The 19354-nt window shown below is 33.3% G+C and overlaps 2 protein-coding genes across 2 annotated transcripts; one reads left to right on the top strand and one right to left on the bottom strand.

The window, feature by feature from the left end:
• The first annotated feature begins 1284 nt into the window (after positions 1–1284).
• Positions 1285–4636, top strand: LOC18589510 (probable dolichyl pyrophosphate Glc1Man9GlcNAc2 alpha-1,3-glucosyltransferase). The gene is made up of 4 exons (XM_018129746.1): positions 1285–2163; positions 2781–2987; positions 3372–3609; positions 4086–4636. Exons 1-4 carry the CDS (start codon positions 1432–1434, stop codon positions 4490–4492), a joined length of 1584 nt encoding a protein of 527 aa, XP_017985235.1. The 5' UTR covers positions 1285–1431; the 3' UTR covers positions 4493–4636.
• A 2086-nt stretch (positions 4637–6722) lies between these two features.
• On the bottom strand, positions 6723–8861 carry LOC18589511 (protein ROOT PRIMORDIUM DEFECTIVE 1). The gene has a single exon (XM_018129744.1). The coding sequence runs from the start codon at positions 8661–8663 to the stop codon at positions 7158–7160; it is 1506 nt and encodes a 501-aa protein (XP_017985233.1). The 5' UTR covers positions 8664–8861; the 3' UTR covers positions 6723–7157.
• Positions 8862–19354: the final 10493 nt, after the last annotated feature.

Genomic DNA, 19354 nt, shown 5'->3' with positions numbered 1-19354 from the left:
AAAATAAGGAGAAATGCTTAAGGAAGATAGATTTCAAGCTTAAGTTGAAAAATCCTACCTTTTTCACTTGTTTTCCTTGATTTTCCACACTTTTTCTCTTGAAATTCCTCACCTAGGGTTTGTTCTTCCTCTCTTTCTCTCTCTTCCTTGCTTGGCCGAATATTTGGAGAGTAATGGGCTGATTTATGCTATTTTTTTTAGTTAAATAATAAAATATCCTAAGCTTGACACATGACATTTTCTTATTGGTTTATTTTTAAAACTTTAAAAATTTTAAACCTTTTATCTCCACCACATGATTAGTCAAAGGTCAAAAATGAGGATAAAGGAAGACTTTGTGCTGGACAAATGTCCTGGTGGTGGAAAATTATAATTTTGCCCCTGGAGTAGTAAAATTACCATTTTACCCCTATACTCCAAATCATACCGAAATTAAAATTTTTCACTTCTAAACCTCAAATCATACTCCAATACTCAAATCATACTCCAATAAGTCAAATGGGGTCAAAAAAATCTTTTTAAAAAATTTTCATTTTGTCTCCAAGTGGCAAATGATCATTTTGCCCCTAGATAGTGAAAATTCTGGTTTGACTCCAAATTGATCCTCGAACTCCAAATCACCATTTTAAGTCATCATTGGACCATGAAACTCTTAATTTCACCTTAAATTTTCTATTTAAACTAGTTCGAGGCTTAATCGACTTAATGATACCATTAGGAGCAATATCGTCTTTTAACGATTTTTTCAAACTTCTTAAATATATAACCATGCTATTGAGCATGTAAATGACGTCGTAATTATTTTATAAAACATGGTTTGACATCAGGTACCTCAAAATTATAAGATACCCGACCCGTTGACATCCCTAACCTTGCTTGGTATTAAACTTTTATGTTTTAACTTGTAAAAATTAGTTTTTTTTTTTAGTTTCCTTTCTCTTTCATTCTTCAAATATTCTTTCTTTTTTATGAAAATATTATATGAAGAGGGAAATTTTAAAATATTTTAGTTGGGAAACCATACTAATAGTTCATAAAGAAAAAACTCGTGACATATTTTTTGAAAAATTACAATTAACATTTGGACGGGAAATTGAGATTTCAAAAAATTTGTCTTCGATCTCTAACTCGTCTACTTAAGACTTCCACTACCTATGCTCAAAGCCGTCCAAAAGGCTAAACTATCTTTGTTTGCCCAGTCTCAATTCTCTTTATCACAGTTGGGTAGGCGGGAATTTCTTTAGCCCATCAGGTCAGCTGGCCCGCGAACTTGTCTTGCAAAGTCCTGGGTCTGCTCCGGGTCGAACTCTGGGCACCTGCGGGTTAACAAACCAATCTTTTTTTTCAGAAAAGCTGCAAATTTGGGATTTTGGAGAGAGGAAAAGGCGGACCCGTTACTCTAGCGGCTTAGCTTGCATTGTTGAATCTTGAATGGCAAAGCACGAGAGTCGAAGCATGTCCATAGCACAGCTCTTGTGGTATATGGGCATAGCCACAACCATAAAGCTGTTAGTAATCCCATCATACCACAGCACAGACTTGGAAGTCCATCGCCACTGGCTGGCCATTACCCACTCTCTTCCTCTCAGTAAATGGTACTTTGATGAAACCAGTCAATGGACGCTCGATTACCCTCCCTTCTTCGCATACTTCCAACGCTTCCTCTCTGTCTTTGCTCATCTAGTTGACTCACAGATCGTCCATCTTCATCATGGCCTCAATTACAAAGCCAGTTCTGCCATCTATTTCCAGAGGATTTCGGTGATTGTCTCAGATTTATTTTTTATGTACGGGGTTTACAGATGTACTTCAAATTTGCCTTCGTTGAAACGGAATTTGGTATGGATATTGGCGGTTTGGTCTCCGGTCCTCGTGATTGTGGACCATCTGCATTTTCAGTACAATGGGTTTCTGTTTGGATGGTTGTTGTTGTCAATTTCTTTTTTAGCACAAGGAAGAGATTTGATGGGTGGGTTTTTGTTTGCTGTGTTGCTGTGTTTCAAACATTTGTTTGCAGTGGCGGCTCCTGTTTATTTTGTTTACTTGTTGAGGCATTACTGTCGGGGTGGGCTTGTTAAGGGTTTTGCTCGGCTTTCAGTTATGGGGGCTGTTGTTGTGGCAGTTTTCGCTGCAGCATATGGGCCGTTTGTTTATCATGGGCAGGTACTTCATCCTTAGATTTACCCTTTCTTTTTTTCTTTGTGTTTCTCATCTCAACCCAAATGTTCTGCTCTGCCCTTTTCCGCAGCAGTTCTTTGATTTTACGATATTATTATACGACCTTTATTTCTTTCTCTTGATCTGTTGCTTAGCTGATATGGTCATTTCTCTCTTTTCTTGTCTTTTTCAAATGGATATGCGAGTGGATGAGCACTAAACTTGCTACATTTGATATCAATGAGTTGCCTTTATCTGCATTTGTATTGAATTTTTACAGAATCATTAAGTTGTTAAATATTGGAAAAGGTAGATATCGAAACTGATAACTGGGCTTCATAGATTTAACTTATTATGTGATCTTTGTGAAACGAGAAGCTTAAACCTCAATTCCTATGGTGCAGTAGTTTCTGGTTGCCATTGTACCCTCCTCTTCTCATTATTTAGAGGGACATAATTTTAGCAAATTGTCTATTTTCACTTAGTCATTCCAACGAATACGTAAAGCCATTAATTACCTTGTCCTATTACATAGTGCATTTAGTCATTCCAACAAATATGTAAAGCCATTAATTACCTTGTCCTATTACATAGTGCATTAAGTATACAGCAAATCCTTGCAGATACAACAAGTCATCCGCCGCATGTTTCCTTTTGGCAGGGGACTCTGCCATGCATATTGGGCTCCAAACTTCTGGGTTTTCTATATCATGTTAGATAAAGGGATTGCTTTCTTGCTGACGAAGTTTGGGTTCAATATCCCATCACCAGCAGCTTCATTCACTGGTGGACTAGTTGGCGATGCATCACCATTTGTTATATTACCTCAGGTAAGGCCACTCACTAAATATAGTAGGATGTTTTTTGTATGTATTTACCAATCAATTTGATACCTAAATCTACCAGAGTAATTGATAAGTTAATGGTTGTATTTCTTCAAAACTCAAAACAAAAAAAAGAAAGCGATCTCCAATCTGTTATCCCTTTGATAGTCATGTAAGCTCAGCACTGTGGGAAGGTGTTATGGTTAGATATCAGCAAGGATGCTTGTTGATATTTATCAATTGATGAGATGCCGTTTTCTTTTTGTCTATGGCTACTGTACTGATTAATTTGTGTTATAATTGATTTCAATGAAATGGCAGATAACTCCCATGACAACCTTCATTTTGGTCCTGCTTGCCTTATCTTAATTGATTTCAATGAAATGGCAGATAACTCCCATGACAACCTTCATTTTGGTCCTGCTTGCCTTATCTCCTTGTCTGATTAAAACTTGGTTGGATCCCAGGCCAAGGCTGATCACTAGATCAGTTGCCTATGCTTACACTTGTGGTTTTTTATTTGGGTGGCATGTTCATGAGAAAGCATCACTACACTTTGTCATCCCCCTTGCAATTGTTGCTGTGGAAAGTATGGAGGATGCGAAGCATTACTTCATGCTATCTATAGGTAATGGTTGTCCTTGTCTCTGTTATCCCTTGGTTAATTATTGAACATGTACGGATATTACACTTGATAGTTAATATAGCCTGCTTATTTTAAAGGTTCTTTGCCACCCTTTTTGTGCAATAGATGAATACGTCTGCTTCTGTGATTTTGGCTGCTACCTAGAATATATTAGCTATCATATTGCTTTTCATTCACATTTTTTTTTTTTTGTAATTTTTATTATCAGGCGGATAGTGTGAAATTAATTTGCATATTAAAACTCTCTATAAGGTAGATTTAACAGAAGTGGCTCCTAAACTGTAAGCCTGATGGTGAAAATTGTTGTCATGCTTTAATAATCCATCTTGACTTCAGTTTAATACCTAAAGGTCAATTATCTAGGGATACTCAAAAATAAAATAGTGACACGCATTATATCACTTATCAGCATGAAATTTAAAATATAACGTGGATATTGTTCTTTATATGCCATGCAGTGTCTAGCTACTCACTCTTTCCCCTTCTATACGAAGCCCAAGAATACCCAATAAAAGTGTTGCTGTTGCTGCTACACTCTATCCTAATATGGTTCTGTTTTTCTGCACAATTCACCAAGAATAAAGCAATGAAGTCCACTTTACAGGCTGACAAGAAGGCCGCTCAGTTTGACTTGAAGGGAAGTTCCCGAACTGCTGCTGTGAACGGAGGCTTTGTTCTTGGTTGGCTTGCAAAGAGTTACCTGTTTGGTGTTTTGGTTGTTGAGATATGGGGTCAGTTTTTGCATCCTTACCTTCTCGGTGATAAGTTTCCCTTTGTACCACTTATGTTGATCTCAATATATTGTGCATTAGGGATTTTGTACTCTTGGATTTGGCAACTGACACAGATCATGATATTGTCCTGACTTGCATTCCCAAGTGTTGCTCCTTTGGATTCTAGTTTATTGAGTAAAAAAATTTTCTAATTCCCAAGTAGATAGGGAAGACAAATCTTGCTTGAAGTGTGCTATTGAGATTCTAGTTTGTTTCTCATACAATTTTTTTTACTATCTTTCATCTACTTTGTGACTGAGTGAATAGTTTTCTAATTTGTTTAGGAAACAAAATCAACCCCTGATTTTGATAATAGTCATTTGAAGACCTGAGAAAAGTGCTCATAGTCTCTTCATTAGCATTTTGAATAGCACTCATAGACTTGATTTTATATCCAAAAGTTCATTAGCATTAGAATTTGATTTGATTCTAAATTAACTTCAGCAATTCCTGGTTGAGAGCAAATTCACACTCAACTAAACAGGCAATTGAGATAAATTTACCAGCTTCCCCTCATAAAAAAACTTGAATTCTGCTCCTATCTCTACCCACACCAAACCCCAACTGATATAAGAATGGAAATATGCTACTAATTGAGAGATTAAGTTATTTATGATTTTAGTCTATATTCTTATGGGTTTGATTGTAATCTTTACATTTATTTAGGCTATTTAGATTTTTAGGTTATTTTATATTAATTAGTATTTTACTGTTTTTTTTTTTCAAGTATTAGAGCTTTAGGTTTATATTTGGTATTTTACCATTTTAGTAGGTTTTTAGGTTTAGTTACAAACATGTAAGTTATTTTAATTTCTACTAAGCTTAGATGGATAAATTATTGATATTTTCTAAATATTTTGAATATTTTATATTGATAATGGAGGATTTGGTTGAGAATTTCGAAATTTTTCTAGATTATTTTGAGTTTTGGATTATTTGTTCTACAATGACTTGGAATGAGATTCAAATGTGGAGAATGGGAATGTTGAATCTACAGATTTGGAATTGAACTGAACAATTTGTTCAAATGATGCCTATTTCCTAGTGAAGTCCCTTAATCTGTGAACTTTATTCTTAGGGTTTCATCCCATTGCTACTGATGATAAAAAGCATTGATTTCTGAAAGAGTATTAGAGCTAGTTTGTTGTATCTCTTTTTCTAAAAGTTGGTACCATCAGATATAATTTAAATCATCAAACCTCAAAATCCACTTAAAACACCACCAATAGCATCCAAAAAAAGAGAATGGCGCAGCGACAACTAATTTGTTCTATGTACAGCACATGTCATTAAATCTTTCAGAGATGAAAACCAAGAGAACATTTGACATGAACAATGCTATTTTAACATACCACCTTCTTCCCCTTATATTCTCCAGGTTTCCCCTCTCTGTTCCCTGCAATAAGTTTCCTTTTACCTAAGCGATATATATATATATGTACACACACACACACACACACAATAAACAGATAAAAATCACCAGTATGCTACAAATCACTGTCCCAAGAAGAAAAAGTATGGCAAGATACAAAACTGACAAATCTTGAGCTCTAGCAGGCAGCAGCAGCTAGAATAGATTACAGTTTGTCTAAACATGGTTAGATTATGTACAACTGAAGTTTAATATTTAAACCAATTAGTGGATAAATCATCCCAACATATTTTATTAAGGATTTTAATCCCAAAACACAGGCATCCTAATTGAAAAGCATGACAACATGAAGGAGGAGAGGAAGTCTAATCCATTAACAATAAAGACAATCAAGGTTAAAGATGAATAAAGATATCGCACATGCTTATCAACTCCAAGCATGTATAGTGCAAAAAAGAAGCGCCAAAAACTATAATCTATTAGAACAGGGAACATAAGAAGGCAAAGAATAATAATGTCTGAAGATCATATAGGGTACTAACATTCATCACGCACAGGCACTTCACCTTCCTAATGTTGTTGATAGTCTACAATGTTGGATAGCAATTAGCTCCAACATGGCAGCAGAAGCAGCATAAATCCATGAATAATAATCAAATCTGGTTTAATACCAGTGAAACCAACAATGATAGATCTCATGAGAAAGCAGATGATTAATTGTTATCTATACAATGTCAAAACATGACATGACTGCATGTGTGGAAGACAAACGCAGTATATAGATAAATAAATAGCCAGCATAAAATTGAACCAAGGTAGAATACAAACAGGATAAGAATGACTAGCTGAAATCTAACTAATTGGACCTGTAAAACTGTTATATATAGAATCGTATCAACTGGCTAAACAAATTAAGATCATATAAAATGTTGAAGACAATTGAACCACAATTGATTTTAAATTTTGAAGTCTAAAGTTATATTCATTATCTGATCAAAATGGAGCTGAAGTGTATTGCAACACTTCGATTATCTCTAATTTCCCATTTTAAGACACATGTCTGAACTTAAAATGGGGATAGAGACAAAAAGCCAACAGAATCTTAAACCTGATTGATTTTCTGACAACTTGCTTCTAATGAAGTTGATAATACAAAGATAAACTCATCAAATACTCCAACCCAGCCAATCAAATGGCTACATCACTTTTCCAGTCCGGTCCTTCATTCGAATACCAGCATCAACCATCCTTTGTGGCTCAAACTGGTCAATTTTCCCCCTCTCTTTTCTTTCCTAGATTTATATCAGGAGAAGAATCAGAGCAAATAGCCGACCTGTCCATATGTTTGTCCTAGCAGCACACCAAGCCCTGAAGTTAATTGAATTCTATTCTGGCAAAGACTTCCTGCTTCTCTGATGTAAATTTGGCGACCTCCGTTGCGATTTTGGATGGACATTTCTAGAACCATTTGGCGGAATTTTGGTTCTAGTCACACCATGATATTTTCCCATTGCCCTTTCACCTTGACCATCACTCGAATGTGCTTTCAAGTCCACATTCTTCCTCTTGTTTGTTCTTCTTCTACTAACTGCAACAGTTTCACGAGCACCTCTCTGGTTGCGCTCATATCCACCCTCTTCATCATTAAAATCACCATCCTCAATTTCTGAAACAGACAAGTCAGCTGACACCCAATTGTTTTCCTCCTCACTTTCATCATCATCACCACCACCTTCTTCCTTTGTGGGTGCACTACTCGTTGCCTTCTTTTCTTGATTGCTTCCACTAGGAATAGAAATATCTTTACCATTTTCCTTAACTGTGTGCATAAGATGAATATAACGATTCCTGATATTCATCAATGAATTACTCTCGAGCAACAACCCCCTTTTATAGGCCTCCTTCAAAACCACTGTATAAGTCCCTGTCTTGCTTGATAAGTAAAAAATATGTGGATGGTGAAGCAAAACTCTCTTAAACCTCGACCTTATGCCCAAATACTCCCCAACACACAACAAATCATCCCTCCCTGCCTTTTTTCCAACAAAAAGATACAAAATCTCATACAAAACAGCAGCTACCCACTTGTCAAATTCATCAGTTTTTGGTGAAAGATGAAGAGCATTCTCATATGGTGAAACATAAGGCAATTTCTGCCAATCATCCCACCACTTTTTCACCTTCTTATCCATCTCAAATCCCTTTGAAAACTTAGCAGGAAATGCTATAGGCATCCCCTTGGAATACCCTGATTCACCCTTCATGGTCTTCTTTTCCAGAACTGAAACTGCCAGCTCATCACTCCAACAAACCAACTCCAACTGACCAGAGTCCTCAGACCCAACAAGGCGAAAATAATCAGGAAAATCCGGGACGAGAGTTTTCAAGTAATTTTGAGGAAGACCCAGATCCCATTTCAATATATCAAGAATCCTAATGGGTATTTTGTTCGTTCTTGATATCATCAGCAGTTTCAGAAGACTGTCAGCTACTAGTTGCTTGTAAGAATCACTCTGGTAAACCAAATGCTCTTCGGCATCAATATCCAGCACTTCTGGCGTCAGCATGATATGGGGGTGGATTCCGGTCCCGATTCCACCAGGGAGGAATTCCCGGAAGACTGAAGGGTATTTGCGGATAAATTCGATGGGGCGAGAGGGGATCTTCAGGGATTCCTTGTGTTGGGAGATTATAGAGAGTGGGACGGACTTGGATGGTTCCGATTTGATGAGGTTCTTAACATTTAAGAGCGGCCGAAGGTTCTTTTCTCGCTCCACTGCATGATCTAGGCCGCGGTCTCTAACGAATTTGATGGTGGCGGCGGCACCGTCCATGAAAGTTCGGCAGACGCAAAATGTGCGGCTGCGCACATCATGTGTCGGGAACTTCATCGTCGGCGTTGTACGAATGAGATGCTGAGCAAGGGTTTTAGAAGGGTTTTGTTACTTTTGAAGTTTATAAAGCCGCAAAAATGGTGACAGGTAAAATTCATCGAAATATTACAATAAACCCGCATTTGGCAAAGGTGTTTTCGGGTCGGATAATTTTGAAAAAAAAGAAATTTGAATAATTTCGAGTAAGTCCACTTATTTCGAATTTGGATAATTCGACCTTGAAATTCAACTCTTTCAATTTTTTATTATTTCAGGTTTTTTTGGACTGAATATTATTTCAGGGTTAAGTTGGTAAACTTTTTAAAATAAAAAATCAAATTAAATTTAAATACATTATTTAGTTCAGATTTTTTTTGAATTTAAATTAAGCAAGTTTGGATTGTTATGTCTTTTTTATTATTATTAAATTGAGTTGAATTGAATTCGAATTCAAGCGAGTCAAATGAATTTTTTGAGTTCGAATAAATTTTATTAGTTGTAACTAGTACAAATCTATTTGAATTGGTATAATGCACTACAAAAATTCAATGGGGTACCTAAGCTATTAAAGTTAAGCCAATAGGCTCCTTTTTTCAACAGCATTTAGAGGGGATTGCTAGGTGCCCAATAATCAATAAACTATTAATAAAACTCTTAACCCAATTGGGTTTATGAGTCAAACAATATCAATGTATGGGTGAAGTTATTCCAAATGATAAAAAAAAAAATGTAATATTGGGTATATATTAGTATTTTAATTTTTTCTTAAAAGCAGGGGCTTTTTTTTGGCCAAGATTTAAAAATAGGGGTTGGATTTAAATTATTTTAAACTCATTGTCGGGCTTAATTTTTCTGAAATTGATGTCTAAATTTGGCCACTTTACAATTTCAATTCACCAGTTTTAGTCTATTCACCCTAATTTTAATAAATTTAATTTTTACACTTTGAGGACAATCATATAACATTTTGTTGATGACTTTTTATTTTAGTCACGTTGCACAAAGCAACGTGAAAAAAGTTTAGTTTTAATAAATTATAAAATATTATTAATTACAATTAATTATTTAATTAACATACAATTTAGTTATAAAAAACTAAAAAAAAACAAAAAGAACATAATCAAAAAGAATTAGAAGAAATAGAAAGAACTAGTGTGGGAGAGACAAAAAAAAAAACAATGAACAAGAGAGATTAGGGAAGGGAAATGAAGGGGAGGTTCTTGAGTATTGATTTGGTTGATGGAAGACGAATCCACATCGATCTACCTTTCACCAACCTAATCAGCACTCGAGCCTCCCCTCTCTCTCTTAGTCCTCGATCTTTGTCTTATCCCTCCTGTTCCCTTTCTCTTTTCCTTCTTTTTTTATATCTCTCTTTCTCTACCTACATACATACATACATATATACATACATTCGTATTCTTTTTTTTTATTATTTTATATAAATTATTTTTAATTTTAAATTTTTATTTTTTTTTAAGACTTATATATGCCACTTGATCATATAGTTCAAACCAAAATCCCACATTATCCAAGTTAACAACTTAATATTAACACCAATAATGATTGTCCTTAAATATTTCAAAAAAAATAATAATTGTCCTTAATATACTTCAATGAAAGCATGAGCATTAAATTTATAAAAATTGAGATAAAAGGATTAAAACCACCCAATTGAGATAGTTAGAGACCAAATTCATAGTTTGACCATCACTTATGTTTTATTTCTTTTCTCTTTCATAAATCATTGCAACTCTTTTTCTTTTTCCTTTATCTTTTCTCTTACTTTTTACTCTTGATATAAATATTAAAACCATCTATTACATGACCCACATAATGGGTGTACTTAGAATCAGTAACCAATATGTTGCATGTAAATGTTGTGTGTTCACATGGCATGCAACTTTATTAATTGTTTATGAATAGTTAACAAATATTCAATTAATTAATGTTGAATATTATTATGATATTTATTAATTGAATGATTAAAAAACGTTTGATATAGGATATAAATTTAAATAAAAATTACCTATCAATTATACTTAAATTTAATTTGTTTAAACTTAAATAAAAATTAATTACATTTGAATTTAATTTGTTTAAATTTAAAAGAAATATCTTATCTCTATGTCCTTAACATATTTATAAATAGTGAACAGACAGACGGGGTTTTTTCACACAACCAAGAATGAACATGTGTTGTTCTATAAGTCAGAAAAACCAAAAACTTTTTTTTTTCTTTTTCTCCTCATTCTTGAGATACCATTAAAGGCCAGAGGGTTTTGAAACATGTAATTTCTTGTGGATGACTCCATAACAATGAAAGCAAAGAGAGCATTGTGTGTACAAAGGAGGATTCGTAAGGTAAGCTTTTTCGATAAAAAAAAGTAGTGGAATAATCATTTGAAAAGATCGGCCCACCTCTTAACAGTGGTGTCAAAGCAGGTTTTGGCTTGCTTTCATCTTTTTAGTTTGTGTGTATTTTGAAAGCATGTTTTGGTCATGATTTTACTTAACTTAAATTACTAGTATATAATTTGTTATGTATATATCTATAATACGTTTTATTTTTTATTACCTTTCTAATGATATATTATACATCATAAAAAATAACATTGCAAATTTATTTTATTGAAACTGATATGGGGAAGAAGTAGGCTTTAATCCAGTGCAAACAAGTGCATTCGTCTAAAGCCATGTGGTGCCTTATGGATGGCAACAAAACAAAAAAAAAAATTGGGAAAGAAAATGCAACTCCTGCACTAACAAAGTCATTTAGATTTTTAAAAATATTTTTCAACCATTACACCAATGAAGCATCTTTAAGATAAAAGTGCGGCCAATACTAAAGAACAAAAAGGTTCAGACACAGCCATAAAAGGGCCTGATGTGGCAACCACATGGCGCCAATAGATATATTTTTTCAAAATTTTATTTTTACCTCATAAGTTTCTATTTTTACAAAATGGCCTCAAAATCTTATGATAATTACAAATTGATAAAAAAATTCAAAATATTATTTATGCTTTTAGCATGTTAATATTTTATTAAATGCACATGCATTATAAATATAGTTGATTAATGTGTTAATTAACCACATTCTTTTACTTATATGTTATATATTAAAAATTATTTTTTTTCTAAATCATATATATGGTTTGAGTGCATTTAGCAAATATTTGTTAAATCAATTATTTTCCATATGTTGTAAAATGCTGTGTCATATGAGTATATTTTGTATGATTGTAATATTTTACATATTTGTTAAGTAAACTTTATAAAATGTATGATGTAATCATTTTACTTATTTTTTAAGTAAAATTGTATGTAAAAAGACAGTACGGTGATTATATGTCTCAATAATTTTATCAAAGGAGATTGAGTTTTAAGAGAGATCATTTGTGACTCTGCTAGTTTTTTTTTGAAAATTACTATAGAAGTAAGGTACTTTGTTGAGGAGACTTTTGTAGTTTTTCTTATAAGGTACTTTGTTGAGGAGACTTTTGTAGTTTTTCTTAGAAGCATTTGAAAATTATGATCTATTTAGTGCTATTTTTGTGTGCATAACATTTATATGCAAGATTTTGATCATCCAAAATAATAAATACAAATAAGCAAGCGCGACATCTCTATTTTGAATATTGATGTAATAGGTTCCTTATGATGTAATTTATTTTAGATTTGTATTAATTATTTATTGAGACCATGTAAAGGGATGTAATTTCGCATTTACTTTACACATAATATTATTTTGGATATGGGCACCTGCAAATATCAATAGAGTTCTTTAGTAAAACTCATTATATTATGTAGTAAGTGGGAGTTGTTCCCATAATCCAAGGTTAAATTAGATTAAACATTTTAATTGATGGTTATACTATTAATGATGATTACTAGCATGCATGTGAAATTTTTAAACTAGTAATTTAGGTAAAAATTAAATATGTGTAATTTCAATTGATTAGAAAATTAGATATGTTTTTAATTAAATCCTATACAATGTAGTGATAAGGCTTTAAAACAAATTATTGCTTATTTGACCAAAGGTGCCAAACTTGATGGTAAAAACTATGATATTTTGTATAAGAAGGTTCAGTATCTTTTCAATGAGCAAAAGTTGCTCGATCATCTGACCAAAAGGATGAATCCACCTGAAGTTGGAAACACTGCTCAGTATCATCGTGACCAAGAGGCCTATGACACTTGGTATAAGAGAGAACGTGGTGCATGCTCTGCCATGTTAAGCTGCATGCACTATGATCTCATTAAGGAGTTTGAGAACTTCTCAACTGCCAAATAGTGGTGGGATAAACTAAAATTCAAGTATGGCAGAACCACAACTACAAGGCTTTGTGTCTTGACACTTAGGTTTAATCAATATGTGATGGACTCCAAGCACATTATGACTGAGCACCTAAAGGCTATGTCAACCATGATAAGAGAGATGAAAGCAGCTAGCTATGATTTCACAAATGAGTAGCAAGTCTTAGCTGTCATCAGGTCATTCCTCGAGTCTTCATGGGGACATGTTAAACTTGTATTAACACATAACAAAAGGATAAAGACTTTAGATGACATTTCCCACCATCTAGAGCTTGAGGCAAAGTGTAAAAAGCTATTCACAACACTGCCCTGATAGCTCAAGCTAAAAATCACAAAGGGTATGTTCTCTAGCAAAAGAGACAACAAAAGAAGGGAAAAACTAGAAATCTAAAGCTCAAAAGTGATGGAGTCACCAAGCGCCAAAGAGGCAAGTGTGGTGGAAAAAAGGATAAGTCCAAGTTGAAATGCTTTAAGTATGGTAAGAAGGGATATTTATGTATATTATCATGTGTTTATAGCTCATTCTCTCCTTGGTTGGATTGTAGATATAAGAATAACTACGCACATAACTTGCAACCATGCAGGATATGTAGATTACCATCGTTTACCAATAGGAAGATACTTCGTCATGATGAGCAATAGAGCACAAGAAGAGGTCTTAGGAGTAGGAACCTACCAACTCATAATGCACAATAGGCGAAAATGGCTTTTACATGATGTGTTTCATACTCTGTTTGTACGATGTAATCTACTTTCAGTTTTAGCATTGATGGATTTAGGATTTAATTTTATTTTCAAAAAATTATAGTTTGCTTATTTTTCTTGAAGATTCGTTTTTTAGTCATGGTTATTTTAAAGACAATTTGATTATGTTAGATTTGGATTCTAATAATAATGTTGCTTTTGTTTCAAATTCTTCTTATGATGTTATAAATGATTTTGCAAAATGGCATGCTAAATTAGGACATATTGGGCAAAATAAAATGTCCAAATTGGCTAGAAAAGGGCTATTGGGCATACTTACCAAAGTTAAACTTCCTATATCCGAGCCATGTCTTGCTGGTAAGTCTAGCAGAAAGCCATTTGGAAAGGCTAAAAGGTCACCTATCTTCTAAAACTTGTCCATTCAGACATTTGTGGGCTTACGGATGTAAAGGCACGTAATGGCACATCCTATTTCATTACATTCATAGATGATTACTCATGATATAGATCCATATTTCTATTGTCTCACCGTTCTGAAGCTCTAAATTATTTCAAACGCTTTATGGCAAAGGTTGAGAATCATAAAGAAAGGAAACTTAAGGTTTTTCGCATTGATAGAGGTTGTGAATAACTATATGATTAGTTCAAAAAATTATGTGAGGAAAAGGAAATATGTCGACAGTTAACGATACTTAGAACTCCGCAACAAAAAGATTTTGCAAAGGAAGGAATCGCACCTTATTAGACATGGTTAGGTCGATGATGGCACAAGCCAACCTTCCAATAAGTTTTTGGGGGATGCCCAATTTGGAATGCTTACGTCTTTAGGGATCAACAAGGTACATACATCACTCAACTCATAAGTACGGGAAACTTGGCCTTAAAGCTAATAAATGTGTATTTATTATATACTTAAAACATTCGAAGGGCTACGTGATGTATGGGGAACACCTTGATGAAAGGCTAATTGAGATGGAATCTCATGATGTTGACTTTTTAGAAGATGACTTGCTAAACATAGGTTAGGTTAAAGAAAGCCTTGAGCTTTATAAGATGGAGGAGCGTTAAGAAAGTGTATCCCAACATGAGGAAATGGAAATGGAAACACATTCTATCCAAGATACTGTTGAGGTCAGTGGGAGCTTCACCAAGATTCATAGTTACAAAGAAGTGAACATGGGCAAATACCCATAAACAATTCAAGATAGAAGGTCAGGTTTTTTTAGGTATTTGAATAATGAATGTCAAAACAATGATAATAATTTGGGATTTGATTTTGAAATAAACACAAATATTGATGAACTTGATAATGAAAAGAATGTAGATGATTACACTTTGTCTCTTGACTTGCTAAAAATAGTTGAGCAAGAAGAATGATAGATCACACCTCATCAAGAAGCCACTGAAACAATTGATTGGTATGTCATTATTGCCAACAAAAAGGCATGAATTAATTTATTCAAAGATATGTGGACGTGTTTGCATGACCATGTCAAGATATGCCAAGATAGCAAAGATGTCATGGTACTCATGTTGTTGTTCAAGCAGAAAATGAAGTGAATCAAGCTTGAAATTTAAAGAAAAACTTGATGGTAGCATCATGCACTTGAGATGCGCAAATTGAAGAAAACCTCCAAAGATTATTATTTAATGAAAGTAACCATACTTGAGATGACAAATGGCCATCTTTTGTATTCCCTTCACAAACATGAAATTATCCATTTGTTGTTCTCTTTGAGCTTATTGAATTCTTTTTTAAATTGAGCCTTAACCAAGGATCACCCTCCACACTGGGGGGAAAATGCAAAGAAGAATTTATACAAGGTGAAAAAAATGCCTTGTGTTGATTGGGTCTTAACATATACAAAAAAAAAAAGAAAAATGATGAAAAAAGAAAAAGTAGAAGCAAAAAAAAAAAAAAAATAGACAGCAACGACCCAAGAAGCATACAATGTCTAAGGTCTTAAGGAGAATCCTTCACATGATAAGAAATAATCCTTGATTAGATTACCCTTAAACACATATTTTGAGCTTATTTACCTTTTCTTTCAAAACCCCTAGCCCTATCCTACATTATATACCTAGAAAAGTCCATTTAGATCAAGTATGGATGATTAAATTGAAGAGCCTTCTTTTGATATTCATTTATCCATCTTAAGAAATTTTTGAATTCTTTAAGTGCATGATGGAATGATCAGTCAAAGAAAAAAACAAGGAAGTTCAAGTTGAAAACCCAAAATGGGTGGCTTGGACACAAGAAAGAAAATACCTATGTTGAAAACCTAAAAAGACGGTCTAGGTATAAATCTAAGAGACACATGAAATGAGGGGCAAGAATTGAAGTTAAAAAAAGTAGTTGGGAAGATAACAACAAGTTTTGATCAAATGGACTCAAAATATCAAGGACATCAATGAATGAGTTTCTTTCCAAAAAAGAATTTTAGATCAATTATAAATCATTTGGAATGTTTATTATTTAGATACAAATTCACTATCCTAGTTCATGATTCCTTTTCTTAATCGTAACTTTTCTTCGAACATCAAATGTTTCCCCACTTACACCTATTTTCCACCAATTTCCCATTTTACCATGAATTGAGGAGATTTGAAAGTGCATTGCATTTGTTATTAAATTGAAATGATAATGAATAAAGGATAATGATGTACATTGAAATCTTAGGAAAAAAAAAAGAAAGCAATCAATGGCAAATGAACAAAGAAAAAAATAGCCTTAAATCTTTTGGTGATGAAGAACAACAAAAACATTCAAAAAAGAAAGGAGTCCAATGAAATGTAGAAATTTCAAGAATAATCCATGATTTGATTGAAGAAGATAAAAGAAAGAATGAAAGATGGAATTTGAGGACCTTTTGAAAACCATAAATATGGATGATGACATCATCATAGTAGTCAAGCATTTCCATACCATGATAGCAATTTGCATCATAGGCATTCAAAAAATAATATTTGCTGTGAAATGCCCCATACTATGATATGGTGATAAATAAAGTTGGTCGGATGTGAATTGAGGCATAATAAGAAACTTTGGGAATCAAAGAGACAAGATAAAATTTTTAGAATAAAATAATATTTTATTAATGAAATAATATTAAAATATTAATATTTAGTCGGATGTCGAAATCGGTCATGAAGAAGGATCATATGGTTGATCCAAGTAGGGGAGAAGATGCCAAGACTAACTCTATAAAATACTTGTCATAACATACATGTGATGGATAGCATGTTTGCATGCTAGGAGGTCTCGAAAAATTTACAAAAATCGGTATTGTACCTAGAGGTACAACAAAGTTGATTTAAGTCTCAAACTAGATCAAATAGAGAATTTAAGATGAAATTAAAAATATTAAAGTTCCAGAATGGTTTAATATGGTGATTTGGAGTTCGAGGATCAATTTGGAGTCAAACCGAAAATTTCACTATATAGGGGCAAAATGGTAATTTTGCCACTCGATGACAAAATGGGAATTTTTTTTTAAGATTTTGATCATATTTGACTTATTGGAGTATGATTTGAGGTTGAGAAGTGAAAAATGGTGATCTCGGTATTTTTCGGAGTATAGGGGTAAAATGATAATTTTGTCACCCCAAAGGCAAAATTGTAATTTTTCACCACCAAAACACTTGTCTAGCACATGGATTTTATCCAATTTTATCATGGATAATTGAAGGAATTTATATAGTAGAGAGAGAAAGCTTAATAGTTAAGAAATAAAAATAGACCAATGAAATGGTGACACATGGCATATTTATAACTATTAAATATTTAGCTTTAAAATTAATACAAAATCAGCCCATTTCTCATTGATATGGCCGGGAAAGAAGAACAAAGGAGGAAAGGAAAAAAAAACAAGAACCCTAGGTGGGAAAATTGAAGAAAAAGTGTGGGGTTTCAAGGGATTAAGCTAATAAAGGTAAAATTTCTTGATTTTGACTTGTGATCTACCTTTCCCATGCATTTCTCCTTATTTTCCATGGTTAGATTTCATGTTTTCATGGTGAATTCATGGCTGGTTGGAATGGGTATGGAGAGAGAGTGAAGTTAGATTGATTTGATTCTAAGTTATGTTAGTGTTTTTAGTTAGTTTATCATGTCTAGAAACAAACCAACAAGAAAAATTCATTTTTCTCCCATTACCCATCGTTGGTCAAATTTTCTAGGGAGGATGTTGTGGCTGAAATTCATGATATTTCATGATATTTGGGTGATATTTGATGTTTGGTGAGGCTAGAAATTAAATGGGAAATTTTAGTGTGAAAATCTGAATTTTTACCTAATGTATAGACATGTGTGATTATTGACCCGGGATTGATAAATTGAATCTCATTCACAGTCACTGAGGTAATTTAGGTATAATTGGAGTGTAGAAAGTGAGAAGAATTGATTTGGAGTTAAATTGGAGATTTTAGCCGATTAGGCCGAGTATAGTGTGACTTAGGTCTAATATCACATTTAAGTGATTAATCAGACATTTTGCATCCCATCACATGCATTCATTTAGATTTAAAGAGCCTGAAATAGTTTATGATAAATTGACACAATTTATTGAAATTCATGTCACGTATGATGTATAGGTGGTGAGCCCTCTAACAAGGGTAAAGAGATTGTGCTCGAAGATCTAGAATAGGAGTATATCGAACTCCTAGTACGGTGAGTAACCTTACTATCATTTTAATTATCTAAAGTTTGTTTTTATTCGGTTTTGATGAAATTTTATGAAAAGGAATTTAAATGGTAAACCTTGGTGTTTGACAAACAAAATGTGTTTACATGAAAAGATTTTATAAATTGTCTTGAAATTGAATAACAATTTTGAAAATAGAGTAATTGGAGACCACCGGTATGTTGTAAATTTATGATTGGAAATTGATGGCTTATGTTATATTGTTATTGTGTTGGCATGACTGGTTGGGCTGTGTTTTATGAATTGTTTTATTTTACCCTTGCAGGCTAGGTAGTAAAATATTAGCCTTGTCATGCTGTCAAAAATTTTATTGTATGGTGAGTTTAGCTTGCTGCAGTAGGCAGATTCTGTGGACTAGCCTATTAGAGGGGCACGATGAAATACCCCATACTTTGATATGGTGATAAATAAAGTTGATCGAATGCAAATTGAGGTCAATTAAAATATTTAGAAGTGATAAAAGATGAAATGAGTAGTTCAGGATAAAATATTCCGCAAGTGAGAAAATAATAATAAAATAATAATAATTTTATCAGAGGAGAATTTTTGAGATAAAAGGCGATTTGGAAGTCAAGTGAGGCATAATAAGGTATTTTGGGTACCAAGGAGACAAGATAAAATTTTTAGAATAAAATAATATTTTATTAATAAAATATTATTAAAATATTAATATTTAGCCGGATGTCGAAGTCAATCAAGAAGAAAGATCATATGGTTGATCCAAGTGGGGGAGAAGATGACAAGCTCGACTCTATAAAAATATTTATCATGACATACATGTGATGGATAGCATGTTTGCATGCTAGGAGAGTTCCGAAAAATTTACAAAAGTCGGTATTGTACCTAGAGGTACAACAAAGTTTATTTAATCCTCGAACTAGATCAAATAGGAATTTTAAGGTGAGATTAAGAGTTTCACAGTTCATGGATGACTTAAAATGGTAATTTGGAGTTTGAGGATCAATTTGGAGTCAAATC

Source organism: Theobroma cacao, unplaced genomic scaffold, assembly GCF_000208745.1.
Source record: "Theobroma cacao cultivar B97-61/B2 unplaced genomic scaffold, Criollo_cocoa_genome_V2, whole genome shotgun sequence".
Taxonomy (NCBI): Eukaryota; Viridiplantae; Streptophyta; class Magnoliopsida; order Malvales; family Malvaceae; genus Theobroma; species Theobroma cacao.
This window is presented reverse-complemented; position numbering and strand designations above follow the sequence as displayed.

Excerpts from the sequence above, each read along its gene's own strand:
- LOC18589510 (XM_018129746.1), top strand. The coding sequence starts at position 1,432 with ATGGCAAAGCACGAGAGTCGAAGCATGTCCATAGCACAGCTCTTGTGG. Across the intron at positions 2,164-2,780 it reads CGTTTGTTTATCATGGGCAG|ATACAACAAGTCATCCGCCG; the intron begins GTACTTCATCCT and ends AAATCCTTGCAG. Across the intron at positions 3,610-4,085 it reads TTACTTCATGCTATCTATAG|TGTCTAGCTACTCACTCTTT; the intron begins GTAATGGTTGTC and ends TATGCCATGCAG.
- LOC18589511 (XM_018129744.1), bottom strand. The coding sequence starts at position 8,663 with ATGAAGTTCCCGACACATGATGTGCGCAGCCGCACATTTTGCGTCTGC.